The following is a 12,737-nucleotide window of genomic DNA, read 5'->3' on the forward strand; positions in this document are numbered from 1 at the left end:
GACACAGAGTTTGTGTCCCACCAGATTTAGACCCTGACCTCGTGACAGCCTTAGTTCTCACATCAAGGTCATCTTTGACTGAATGTGGAATCATGGAGCCCTCGCAAAACAAGATTCACTGGAACTCAGGAGGAAAATTGTCCATTGGTTTGAGTCATAAAACATGGAATCATAGGAAGATAGTTGTGCTTGTTTGAGATCAGTTATCTCAGCAGGAATTCCTCAGGGTAATATTCTTGGTCCAACCATTTTCAGCTGCTTCATTAATGAACAGCATCTCATCCAGACTCACCACCCTCACACAAACACAGTAATATCACATTTATCATGTTTAATCCACCTAGCCTCCAGATCTCTGAACATGGAGGGCAATTTAGGATGGTTAAGCCACCTAACCTGCACATCTTTGGATAGTGGGAGAAAAGCCGAGTACGCAGATGAAACCCATTCAGACGCTCATGCCACTGATATGCTCTTGGGCCTAGCAACATCACATGGATGGCAGCAATTCAAGAAAGCAGCACAACACAACCTTGTTCAGGTTTAATAAGGATTTGCAGTAAATTTTTGTCCGGGTAGTGACTCCCAGAAATAATTATGAATTTTCAAAAAGAGTATCAACATCACCCAGACCATGAAGGCTTTTTGGTTTGCATGCCACCTATCATCTTCAACATCTGCCCTACTCACCACCAAAAAAAAGAGTCTCATCAGTGTGTACTATTGACACAATGTGCTGGAGTAATTTACCAAGGCTTCTTCAAGAGCACCTTGCAAACTCTTAACCTCTATCATCTGGAAGGACAAAGACGGCAGACATTTTGGAGCACCATCACCTGCACGGTGTCCTTTAGCCAGACATCCTCCACACTCTTCTGATACCAATATTAATACTCCACTATCATCGGTTAAAACTCCCTTACCAGTAACAGTGTGGTTGCCTTGACAGCACATAAATGGCAGCATTTCAAATAAGCGGTTCACTGTCACTAACCCCTGGGCTTCCTGGGATGGACAAGAAATGATGGCTGAGCCAGTGAAATGCACAACCTATGAATGATTTTTATTTTGAAAAAGTCTAATTCACTTTTGGAAATGAGAAGTTGATTAATTTGACAGATTAACTGTTAGAGTGGATTTGTGCATGAATATTTACTCACAGTTTCATTTCTCTGGATATTCCATGATTCACAGCCCATTCAAACATATTAAACACTGATCAAAATTCATAAAATCATCCAAATCATTTCTGAAGAGCAAGAGGCTGTTTGATTAGATTAGATTAGATTACTTACAGTGTGGAAACAGGCCCTTCTGCCCAACAAGTCCACACCGCCCCGCCGAAGCGGAACCCACCCATACCCCTACATTTACCCCTTACCTAACACTACGGGCAATTTAGCATGGCCAATTCACCTGACCTGCACATCTTTGGACTGTGGGAGGAAACCGGAGCACCCGGAGGAAACCCACGCAGACATGGGGAGAAAGTGCAAACTCCACACAGTCAGTCGCCTGAGTCGGGAATTGAACCCGGGTCTCTGGCGCTGTGAGGCAGCAGTGCTAACCACTGTGCCACCGTGCCGCCCTACGTCGTCCCTATGTAGTCCTAAAAGCAGCTACACTGCTTCAGGTTATACAGTCCAGGTTAATATAGTTTACGTAAGTAGAGTCAGAGAGTCATTGAAATGTAAGCACAGAAACAGACCCTTCGGACTAACTCATCCAGACCATAGAACAATATAGCACAGAACAGGCCTTTCAGCCCTCGAGGTTGCACCAACCTGTGAACTAATCTAAGCCCATCCCCCTACACTATGCCAGCATCATTCATATGCTTACCCAAGGACTGTTTAAATGCCCTTAACCTGGCTGAGTTAACTACATTGACAGGCAGGGCACTTCACGCCCTTACCACTGAGTAAAGAACCTGCCTCTGACATCTGTCTTAAATCTATTACCCCTCACTTTGTAGCTATTCCCCATCGTACAAACTAACACCATCATCCTAGGAAAAAGACTCTTACTGTCTACCCTATCTAATCCTCTGACCATCTTGTATGTCTCTGTTAAATCCCCTCTTAGCCTTCTTCTCTCCTATGACAACAGACCCAAGTCCCTCAGCCATTCCTGATGCGACCTTCCCTCTAGACGCGGCAACATCCTAGTAAAATCTACTCTGCACCGTTTTCAGTGCTTCCAGATCCTTCCTGTAATGGGGCGACCAGAACTTTATACAATATTCCAAGTGATGCCGCACTACCGTTTTGTACAGTTGCAGCATGACATCATGGCTCCGGAACTCAATCCCTCTACCCATAAAACCTGACATACCACATGCCTTCTTAACAGCACTAACAACCTGGGTGGCAACTTTCAGGGATCTATGTACATCGACACAAAGATCCCTCTACACATCCACAGTACCAAGAATCATTCCATTGACCCAGTATTCTGCCTTCCTGTTATTCTTCCCGAAGTGAATCACCTCACATCTATCTGCACTGAACTCTATTTGTCCCCTCTCAATCCAATTCTGCAATTAATCCAAGTCCCTCTGCAACCTTCAACATTCTTCCGCACTGTCCACTACTCCATCGACTTTAGTGTCATCTGCAAACTTATCCCATCCACCTATGCCTGTGCCTAAGTCATTTACAAAATTGACAAACAGCAATGGTCCCAAAACAGATCCTTGTGGCACACCACCAGTAAGCAAACCCCAGGCTGAATACTTTCCATCAACCACCACTCGCTGCCTTCTTCCAGAAAGCCAGCTTCTAATCCTAATTGCTAAATCACCCTCAATCCCATGCCTCCGCATTTCCTCCAACAGCCTACCACGTGGAACCTTATCAAAGGCTTTACTGAAGTCCATGTGCACCATATCAGCTGCTGTACCCTCATCCACCTGCTTGGTCACCTTCTCAAAAAACTTATGAGACACTACCTGCCCTTGATAAAACCATGTTGACTATATCCAATTAAATTGTTGCTTGCTAAATGATTATAAATCCTATCTCTTATAATCCTTTCCAAAACCTTTCCTACAACACAAGTAAGGCTCACTGGTCTATAATTACCTGGGTCATCTCTACTGCCCTTCTTGAAAAAGGGCACAATGTTTGCAATCCTCCAGTCCTTTGACACTAAACCTGTAGACAATGACAACTCAAAGAACAAGGCCAAAGGCTCCGCTATCTCCTCCCTAGCTTCCCAGAGAATCCTCAGATAAATCCCATTTGGCCCAGGGGACTTATCTCCTTTCACACCTTCTAGAATTGATAACACCTCCTCCTTACTAACCTCAACCCTTTCTAGTCTAATACTCCATATCTCAGTCTTCTCTTCTACAAGATTCTCCTTTCCATGAGTGAAAACACATCACAAATATTCATTTAGCACCTCTCCAACCTCCACACGGTCCACACAGATCTTCCCACTTCTGTCTTTGACAGGTCGAATTCCCACACTAGTCACCCTTTTATTCTTCACATACCTATACAGAGCTTTAGGGTTCTCCTTTATTCTACCTGTTAAAGTCTGCTCATGTTCCCTCTTTGATCTTCTTAACTCTCTCTTTAAATCCTTCCTAGCTAAATGTTCATCACCTCATTTGCACCATCTCATCTCAATGTCACATAAGCCTTCCTCTTCCACTTAACAAAAGATATAATTTCTTTAGTAAACCATTGTTCCCTTACCTTATCTCTTCCTCCCTGCTTAACAGGGACATACCTATCATGGACACCCAATAGCTGTTCCTTAAACCGGCTCCACATTTTCATTGTCCCCACTTTGCTACCCCATTCTATGTCTCCTAAGTCTTGCCTAATTGCATTATAAATGCCCTTCCCCCAACTATAACTCTTGCCCTGTGGCATGTACCTATCCCTTTCCATCACTAAACTAAAGATCACAAAATTATGGTAACTCTCCATAGTGCTCATCTACCACTAAATCAAACACCTGGCCTGGTTCAGTACCAAGTACTAGATCCAGTTTGGCCTCCCCTCTTGTCGGCCCTTCGACATACTGTGTCAGGAAACCCATCTGCACACATTGGACAAAACCGATCGATCTGATGTATTGGAGTTATAGCACTTCCACCGCCTCATGCTTCCACAAGGAGGTTGAACAGTTCAACTTTACCAACACTTTCCACCCTGACCTCAAGTTCACCTGGACCATCTCGGCAACATCCCTCCCCTTCCTGGACCTCTCCATCACCGTCTCTGGCGACCGACCAACCACAGACTCCCACAGCTACAAGCCCACTGACTCCCACAGCTACCTAGACTACACCTACTCCCACCCTACCTCCTGTAAAAACACCATCCCCTATTCTCAATTCATCCGCCTCCATTGCATACCACCTCAGAAAGTCCTAGATGGCCTTTTTCTTCCACGATTGCAACTTCCCTTTCCACATGGTTGACGATCTCCTCCACTTCATGCACCGCCACCCTTGAATACCACCTCTCCCAAAACAAGAAGGACGGAACGCTCCTGTTTGTCACCTTCCACCCCACCAACCTCCGCATCCAATGCATTATCCTCTGCCACTTCCGCACAGATCCCACCACCAATCAGCATCACCCCTATCAGCATTCCAAAAAGACCATTCCTCTGCGACACCCTCGTCAGGTCCACCTCCCCCCCTGCCCCACCAGCCCACACCGCACTCCTGGCACCTTTCCCTGCCACCGCAGGAAATGCAAACACTGCACCCACACCACTCCCACCACCTCTGTCCAAGGCCCCAAGGGATCCTTCCACATCCATCAGAAATTCACCTGTACCTCTCCCAATGTCATCTCCTGCATCTGTTCCACCTGGTGTGGTCTCCTTTACCTCGGGGAGACAGGACACCTCTTGCAGATTGTTTCAGAGAATATCTCTGGGACAGCCGCACCCACCAACCCCACTGCCCTGTGGCTGAACACTTCAACTCCCCCTCTCACTGCATCAAGGACACGCAGATCCTGTGCCTCCTCCCCCACCAAACCATTACCACCAGACGTTTGGAGGAGGAACGCCTCATAATTCAGCCTTGGGACCCTAAAACCCCACAGGATAAAAGTGGATTTCAACAGCTTCCTCATTCCCACCCCCCCACCCCCACATTATCCGACTCCCAAGCCTCCAACTCGGCACTGCCCTCCAGGCCATCCATCACTCTCCCCTATGATCTATCACATTCTCCCCACCTTCAGCTACCTATCATTTTCCCAGCTACCCACTCCTCCAACCCCACTCCCCCCCCACCCATTTATGTCTCAGCCTCTTTCCTGATGAAAGGCTTATGTCCGAAACATTAATTCTCCTGCTCCTTGGATGCTGCCTAACCTGCTGTGCTTTTCCAGCACTACACTCTCAACACGTGAAGCATTTCCAGTCAATGTTGGGGAAGTTAAAGTCCCCTTTAATGAGCACCTGTTTCTTTCACTCCAAACCAGAATCATTACACCAATCCTCTCCTCCATATCCTTGGAATTTTGCGGAGGCCTATAAAAGACTCCCAGCAGTGTGGATGTCACCTCTCTGCTTTCTAGCCTTAGCCCATACCACCTCAGTAGACGAGTCCTCATCAAAAGTTCTTTCAGCCACCATTATACTGTCCTTGACTAACAAAGTCACACCTCCCCCACTTTTACCACCTTCCCCGATCTTAATGAAAGATCTAAACTCTGGAACCTGCAACATCCATTCCTGACCCTGCTCTATTCATGCCTCCGAATTGATCATGACATTGAAGTCTCAGGTACCTATCCATGCTGCAAGCTCATCTATTTTATTCCGGATGCTCCTGGCGTTGAAGTAGACACACTTCAAACCAGCTTGCTGTCTGCCAGCACACTCCAGTGACTGTGAAATCCTGTCCGTGTCCTCCCTACTCTCATCCTCCTGTGCACTGGAACTACACTACAGGGTCCCATCATGCTGCTGAGCTAGTTTAAACCCACACGAATAGCACTAGCAAATTTCCCACCCAGGATATTAGTACCCCTCTGGTTCAAGTGAAGACCATCCTGTTTGTAGAGGTCCCACCTACCCCAGAATGAGCCTCAATTATCCATGTACCTGAAATCCTCCCTCTTGCACCATTCCTGCAGCCACATGTTCAGCTGATATCTCTCCCTGTTCCTCACCTTGCTATCATGTGGCACAGGTAACAAACCAGAGATAACAACTCTTTGTTCCAGCTCTCAGCTTCCACCCATTCCCTGAAATCCTGCCTTACCTCCCTATCCCTCTTTCTACCTATATCGTTGGTAAGTATGTGGACCATGACTTGGGGCTGGTCTGAGGGAAAAAAAAACTCACTTATGTAGCTGAGGAGAAAAAAAAGTCCCTCCTTTCCCTGAAAGCTGTAATCTCCAATGTCAGATGTGAAGATTTAAATAAGTGACATCTTTCCCGGCAGACCCGTGGCCCAGCACCCGCTCTTCCTGTTGCTGAAAACAGAAATGGAGGGCTCCGATGCTCGAGGTAAGGTTTTAAAGATTTAAATTGAATTATACCAACCAGGTGTCCTAAATTAATCTAATCCAATTTGCCAGCATTTCGCCAATATGCCTGTAAACACTTCCTATTCATATATCCATCCAGATGCATTTTAACTGTTGTAATTGTACCAGTCTCCATCACCCTCTGGCAGTTCATTTCATACGTGCACTACCATGTGTGTGAAAAAGTTGCCCATTAGCTCCCCTTTAAATCTTTCCCCTCTCAACTTAAACCAATGCCTTCTAGTTCTGGACTCACCCACCCCAGGGAGAAGACCTTGTCTAATTACACTATCCATGCTCCTCATTATTTTATAAACCTCTCTAAGGTTACCCCTCAGCCTTTGATGCTCCAGGAAAAATAGCCCCAGCCCATTGAGCTTCTTCCTGCAGCTCAAACCCTCCAAACCTAGCAACATCCTTGTAAATCTTTTCTGAACCTTTTGAGATTCCTCATCCACCATATCCATGATCCTCATTGCTGAATTACATCAATTTAATCTCCCTCAAGCCTCTTCTATGAAACAAGTAATTGCTATATAATCAAACACTATCCAATGTTTGCTCACAACAAAAATTGTGTCAACTTTTCTGATAGGAAACTAGATATTAAAGCTGTTTGTCTTGCACTCATCTGAACGACAATGCAAGAAACATGACATTTGCAAAACAAAGTTGTTTTTAAGATGGCCAATGTCTGCTGTATTCTGATAGCAATGCCCTGACCAATCCTAATTTACTTGAATGGTCTGAGAACTAAAATAGACAATTAACTGTACCACTTGCCTCATCTCTGTGCCAATTATGCTCTCACCAACCAGCACTCTCTTCTCATGCTGTATAAAATGCTGTCTCTCTTTTTCAATTTGATTTCACATCAACTCATCTGATGAGTGCTAGATAAATGTCTGGTCTCCTTTTAGCAGCATTTAGCTAAAATTCTCCAATTTGTGTAACATCATTGCAGATTGTCTCTGTAACTAACGTGATCACATCTTTCTTGCAAACTGTCAGAGTTGTATAATGAAAAGATTAGCAGGAATCAACCATAATATTTATGGGCAGGGCTTTTAATGTTGAATTAACCAACCTTTCTGGAAGCTTCTTTGTAATTCTGCAGCCAAAGCAATTGACACAGCAATCAAAAGAGTCACAAAAATACAAGGGATGATAAAAATCGGGGGTCTCTGCTGGTTGAAGGACTCTGTGAAGTTTTGATGGCCTGAAAGCAAAAACATGTAATAATAACACAAAGTAAAATGGCCTCATGCATTTCATTTACGTACAGATACACCAACAGTGTGCAGGAGCAATGAAAACTTACAAAGGCAGTAATATGAAGGTTGAGGCATATATTGAAGGTTAACGTTGGCATGTAGAGAGTTGGCAAAGTAATGAGAAACCTGCAAATGATACATGAACTGATTGGTGGCAAATAATGCTCAGTCTAGGTATGCATTCAGTAACACTGTTTCGACTTAAGATTGGTGGATGAGAGTATATTCTAATTAAACAAATTATGGAGACAGTGAAAGGATTGTAATTGGTGATACACACAATGCAACAATTGGAGAATTCTAAGGGTTGTAGTACAATTTTAGATTACAGAGAGAGGACAAATAAGAGCATGGAGTGTTTTGAATGCAAGAATGAGTGCATTAAAATCAAGATTGAATTTAAAATGACATACCAGAACAAATCAAATTGACATCTTCTTTATGTTCACAGTCATGATTGCCCATTAGTGACAATTGGCAGTCCCACAGGAATAATTCACTCCCCTTGCATTTAATTTCATCAATCCATATTGTGCCATTTCCTCTTTCAAACAGCACCTCTTCCAGAGGTGAGACTGGATGACCACAGTTTAACTGTCTACAGACGACAGCAGCAACCTGCTTATCCCAGGAATCATCACAAACCGTTCCCCATATACCATTGAAGAATATTTCAACTCTTCCAGAACAATTATTAAATCCTGCAGCCAGCCGCAATTCTGCAGAAACAAAATGTTACGTCTGAGAATTTGAGCTGTTTTAACTTGCAATTGAATATAATTACTTTATTTTGGTTGTCTTGTTCAGAATGAAAAAAAAAACAGAATGACACAGTCTGTCCCATTTACAAAATGGGCTGCAGTAACTCACCAAACCTCCTTCAACAGCTTTTTCGATACACGAAACCTCCGACTCAAAGGTAAACACGGTCACTATATGCATGGGAGGACCAGCAGCTGCAATGTCACTGCAATCTAGACCTCATCTAGATTTTCACCTTTTTTCATCTTGTCTTTATTGTCGCTCAATCAAAGTCACCTACGTTCCCTACAGAGCAGAACTGTGAGTGTTCCTAGATCCCAAGGAGTGCTGTGGATCATGAAAGCAGATCATCACCCCACTCTCGTGAGGATGTAGGGACAAGCGATAAATTCAGGATTAATCAGTAACAGCCAGGTCACATAACCAATTTTTTAAAACAAAGAAAATCACACAGGTCTGGAATAATTTGCTGCAATATAAAGTATAAATTAATTAGCTAATTTTGTATAGCAGAAGTTAACTATTCGCTTTCGTTTTTACTAATGTTTAAAAAAACAGAGTTTAAAACATGGAAATGGCACCATATTCATTTACATTAAGCCTAAGTGTAACTGAAAGTGCGACATTCAGTTATGCAGAACTTTGCCAAATTCCAAAAGGTTTCAATGACTCCTAAAAGGAACAATGTGTTAATTCCAATGTGAAATATTGAGTAGATGCGGACTGACAGTTGATGTTGTGTTTGCTTGTTCAGATTCTTTTCACCAATATTTTGTCCCAGGATTAATCATTCTACCCTTTCCATTAATTTGCAATATCAAATTATCAAGTTTTTAATGGCTACTACAACCAATCCTGATGGAGTGAAACCTACTGGCATAAAGACAATCGCGCACTGGACATAACTCCGACAAGTGCACTTGTTACTGTACTTTAAATAATTGGTATTAATCATGCAAAATAATTCATATTAGTGGTGTAAAAGTTGAGGTGATGGATAGATTGTAAAGAATCTCTTTGGTATTGACTTCTGAAATTCCACAAAGAAACAAAAACAGGAATCCGACTACAGAACATTTAATCACATGCATGTTAATAATTACCAATGTTTTCTGAAACTCGTTCAGTTTTGCTTTTCTTCATATCTCCCTTATTAATCATTTCCCTTGGTCTTCGTTCTAAAAACGAAACATTCAATTACTTCAGCAACAACTTGTTTGTACAGCATATTAAGTGTCCCAAGCCACTTCACTGCATCATCTTAAAACAAAATCTAATATGGGAGAGGCGCAAAGGAGATGTTGGGTCAGAAGATAAAAGTCATGGTTAATCATGGTTAGATTTTAAGGAGGATTGTAAGTGATGTACAGCTGTCGGGAGGTGTAGTGAATGAATTATGAATCTGAGAATCTAAACAATTGAAGATAGCTCTGCGAATTGTGCAGCAACTATAATTGGAAATGCCCAAGAGACCAGGCTTAGAGGATGGCAGGTACTTTGGAGAGTTATGGGATAGAAGGAATTCATAAAAACAAGGAGTTGTTAAGCCATGAAAGGAATTATTAATTGGGGTTAAAATTTCAAAACAAATTGGTGTTTGATCAAAAAGACATGCAGCTGTGACAGCAAAGGCTTTATCTGCACACTGACAATAAAAAATGTGCATAATCTCAAATTTATGAATGATAGAAATATTAAAACATTTGTGAAATATTTCAAGAGAAATTGGTTCCATTTGCAGTTCTCACCTGAACAGATGACTCCAACATCCTCCCCATGGTTACAGTTGTGTTCACCCCATGGTAAGGATGGACATTGCCACAGGAATGTATCCTGCAACCGACAGCTCACATCATCGAGCCAGATCTGTCCAGAACCGCTTCCAAATGTAATAGAACTTTCCACAGATTGGGCAGATCCACAGCTGAGCTGCTGACAAACAACTTCTGCTTCCTCCTTTCCAAAGGAATCAATACAAACAGTCCCCCAGGTCCCATTGTAGAAAACTTCGACTCTGCCCTGACAGGGGTTCGCTCCATCCTGCAGCCTAACAGCTCTGTGGTCTATAGAAGAAAGAGTGAATTTAAATCTGAAACAAAAGCAGATATTGCTGGTGAAACTCAGCAGGTCTGGCAGCATTTGTAGGAAGAAACCAGGGTTAGTGTTCCAAGTCCAGTGACTTGATCAGAACTGATAATATGTGTGAAAAACTGATAGTTATGCTGAAAAAGAGATTGGGAAGGGAGTAGGGGAAAGCAGAGATAATCGCCTAGATCAAGATGGAGATCAGAGAGAGAGAGAGAGGTATGAAAGGGATAATTGAACACGGGATTATGGATGGCAAGCCAGGAGCAAAGATAACCTAATCAAGGGATAATGAGGACAGCAGAGAATGGATAGGCTGTGCTAAAAGTAAACTACGCAATGTGATAATAGGCCTGTAAGTGGATGAAAATCGGTTGACTGTGCTAAAAGCAATCCCATGTCATAACAGGACTGGGTGTGGAGATGGATAAAAAAGATAGAGGGGTGGAATCAGGCTGTAAAGTTATTGACAACAAAAACAGAAATTACTGAAAAAGCTCAGCAGTTCTGGCAGCATTTGTGAAGAGAAATCAGAGTTAATATTTTGGGTATGGTGACCCTCCCTCAGAAGGGATCCAAAACCTGAAATAGACCTGAAACGTTAACTCTGATTTCTCTTCACAGATTCTACCAGACCTGCTGAGGTCTGAGCTTTTCCAGCAACTTTTGTTTCTGTTTCTGATTTACAGCGTCCACCATTCATTTGGTTTTGTGAAGTTGTTAAACTTGATATTGATTCCCAGTGATTGTAAGATCCCCAAGTGGAAAATGAGATAAAAATGTGGAGGCTTGCTGGAACAGTGCTGCTGGGCTGTGACAGAAATGTTGGTGTAGGAACATGGTGATGTGTTGAAGTGGTCGGCAACCGGAAGCTCTGGATAATTCTTATGGACAGAACGCAGGTGTTCTGTGAAGTGGTCACCCAATTTGCATTTCATCTCCACAGTATACAGGAGACCATGGTGTGAACAGTGACTGCAGAAGACTAGATTGAATGAATTACAGGTAAACCACTGCCTAATCTGCAAGGTATATCTTAGGTCCTTGGATGGTGAGGAGGGAGTAGGTAAACAGGCAGATGTTACACCATCTGTGATTGCATAGGAAGGTGACATGGGAACTTGAGGAGATGCTGAGAATTAAGGAGGCGTGGACCAGAGTGTACCAGATGGAATGGTCTCTGCAGATTGCTGACAATGAACTGAAGGGGAATATGTACCTGTTTGTGGCAAACTGTTGGATTCGATGAAAATGGCAGTTTACAATCCTTTGTAAGCAGTCCGGTGGGGTGGTACGTGAGGGCAGGGGGTACACTATCTTATTTGTGGGAGGGAAGAAAAAACATGAGGGCAGATGTTCAGGAGTGGAATGGACATAGGTAAGGACCCTGTTGGCCACAATAGCAGGGATACTTTGATGGAGGATAAAAGTGGGCATTTCCGAGACCCCTTCCACACAAGGTGTCATCATCACAACAGATTTCTTGGAGCTGGAGAAACTGGGAGAATGGGTTGTAGTCCTAACAGGAAGAAGTGTGTGAGAACATATAGTCCAGCTAACTGTGACAACTGGTTGGTTTATAATGAATATTGGTAGCCAACCTGTCCCCAGAAATGGAAAACAGGGTTGTCAAGAAAGGGAATCAGAGGTTAACCCAGATGAAGTTGACAGCAGCGCAGAAATTTTACAACAAAATTGACAGTTTTTTTCCAGTTCAGAGTGAGAGAAGGAAGCAGCATTGATGATATCATCAATTTTTCAGAGAAAGAGTTGTGAGGGGGCCATGTAAACCTGAACAAGGAATGTTCAAAATACCTGACAAAGACGCAGGGAGAACTGGGGCCTATAATGGTACCCATGGCCACACCATTGTTCCGAATAAAGTGAGAGGAGTTAAAGAAGACATTGTACAAAGTGAGGATGAGCTTGGCAAGGTGGACAAGGGTGATGGTGGAGGCTCAACATCATGTCTAGCCCATGACTCATTGAGGTGGCGGCACAGAGAGATAAAATTAAGGCCTTTGGCAAGGACAGAATGTTTCACATTGAACTTTAAACTTCATTGGCTGTTAATTCTATTGTGCATTTGAAACATCAGGCTTTC

At 43.2% G+C, this 12,737-nt stretch overlaps 1 protein-coding gene across 1 annotated transcript in view; it reads right to left on the reverse strand.

Annotated features, from left to right (window-relative positions):
- Nucleotides 1–12,737, reverse strand: part of LOC122556109 (scavenger receptor cysteine-rich type 1 protein M130-like) — a 67,712-nt gene that overhangs the window by 3,580 nt on the left and 51,395 nt on the right. The window contains exons 9-12 of the mRNA XM_087993945.1: nucleotides 10,297–10,611; nucleotides 9,652–9,726; nucleotides 8,200–8,505; nucleotides 7,600–7,731 (exon numbers count right to left, since the gene is read on the reverse strand). Of these exons, the coding sequence (XP_087850071.1) occupies nucleotides 7,600–7,731; nucleotides 8,200–8,505; nucleotides 9,652–9,726; nucleotides 10,297–10,611 (828 nt within the window). The remainder of the gene's footprint in view (nucleotides 1–7,599; nucleotides 7,732–8,199; nucleotides 8,506–9,651; nucleotides 9,727–10,296; nucleotides 10,612–12,737) is intronic.

The sequence above is a fragment of the Chiloscyllium plagiosum genome, unplaced genomic scaffold (genome assembly GCF_037043375.1).
Source record: "Chiloscyllium plagiosum isolate Xiang-an unplaced genomic scaffold, Cpla_swu_hap1 HiC_scaffold_13, whole genome shotgun sequence".
Taxonomy (NCBI): Eukaryota; Metazoa; Chordata; class Chondrichthyes; order Orectolobiformes; family Hemiscylliidae; genus Chiloscyllium; species Chiloscyllium plagiosum.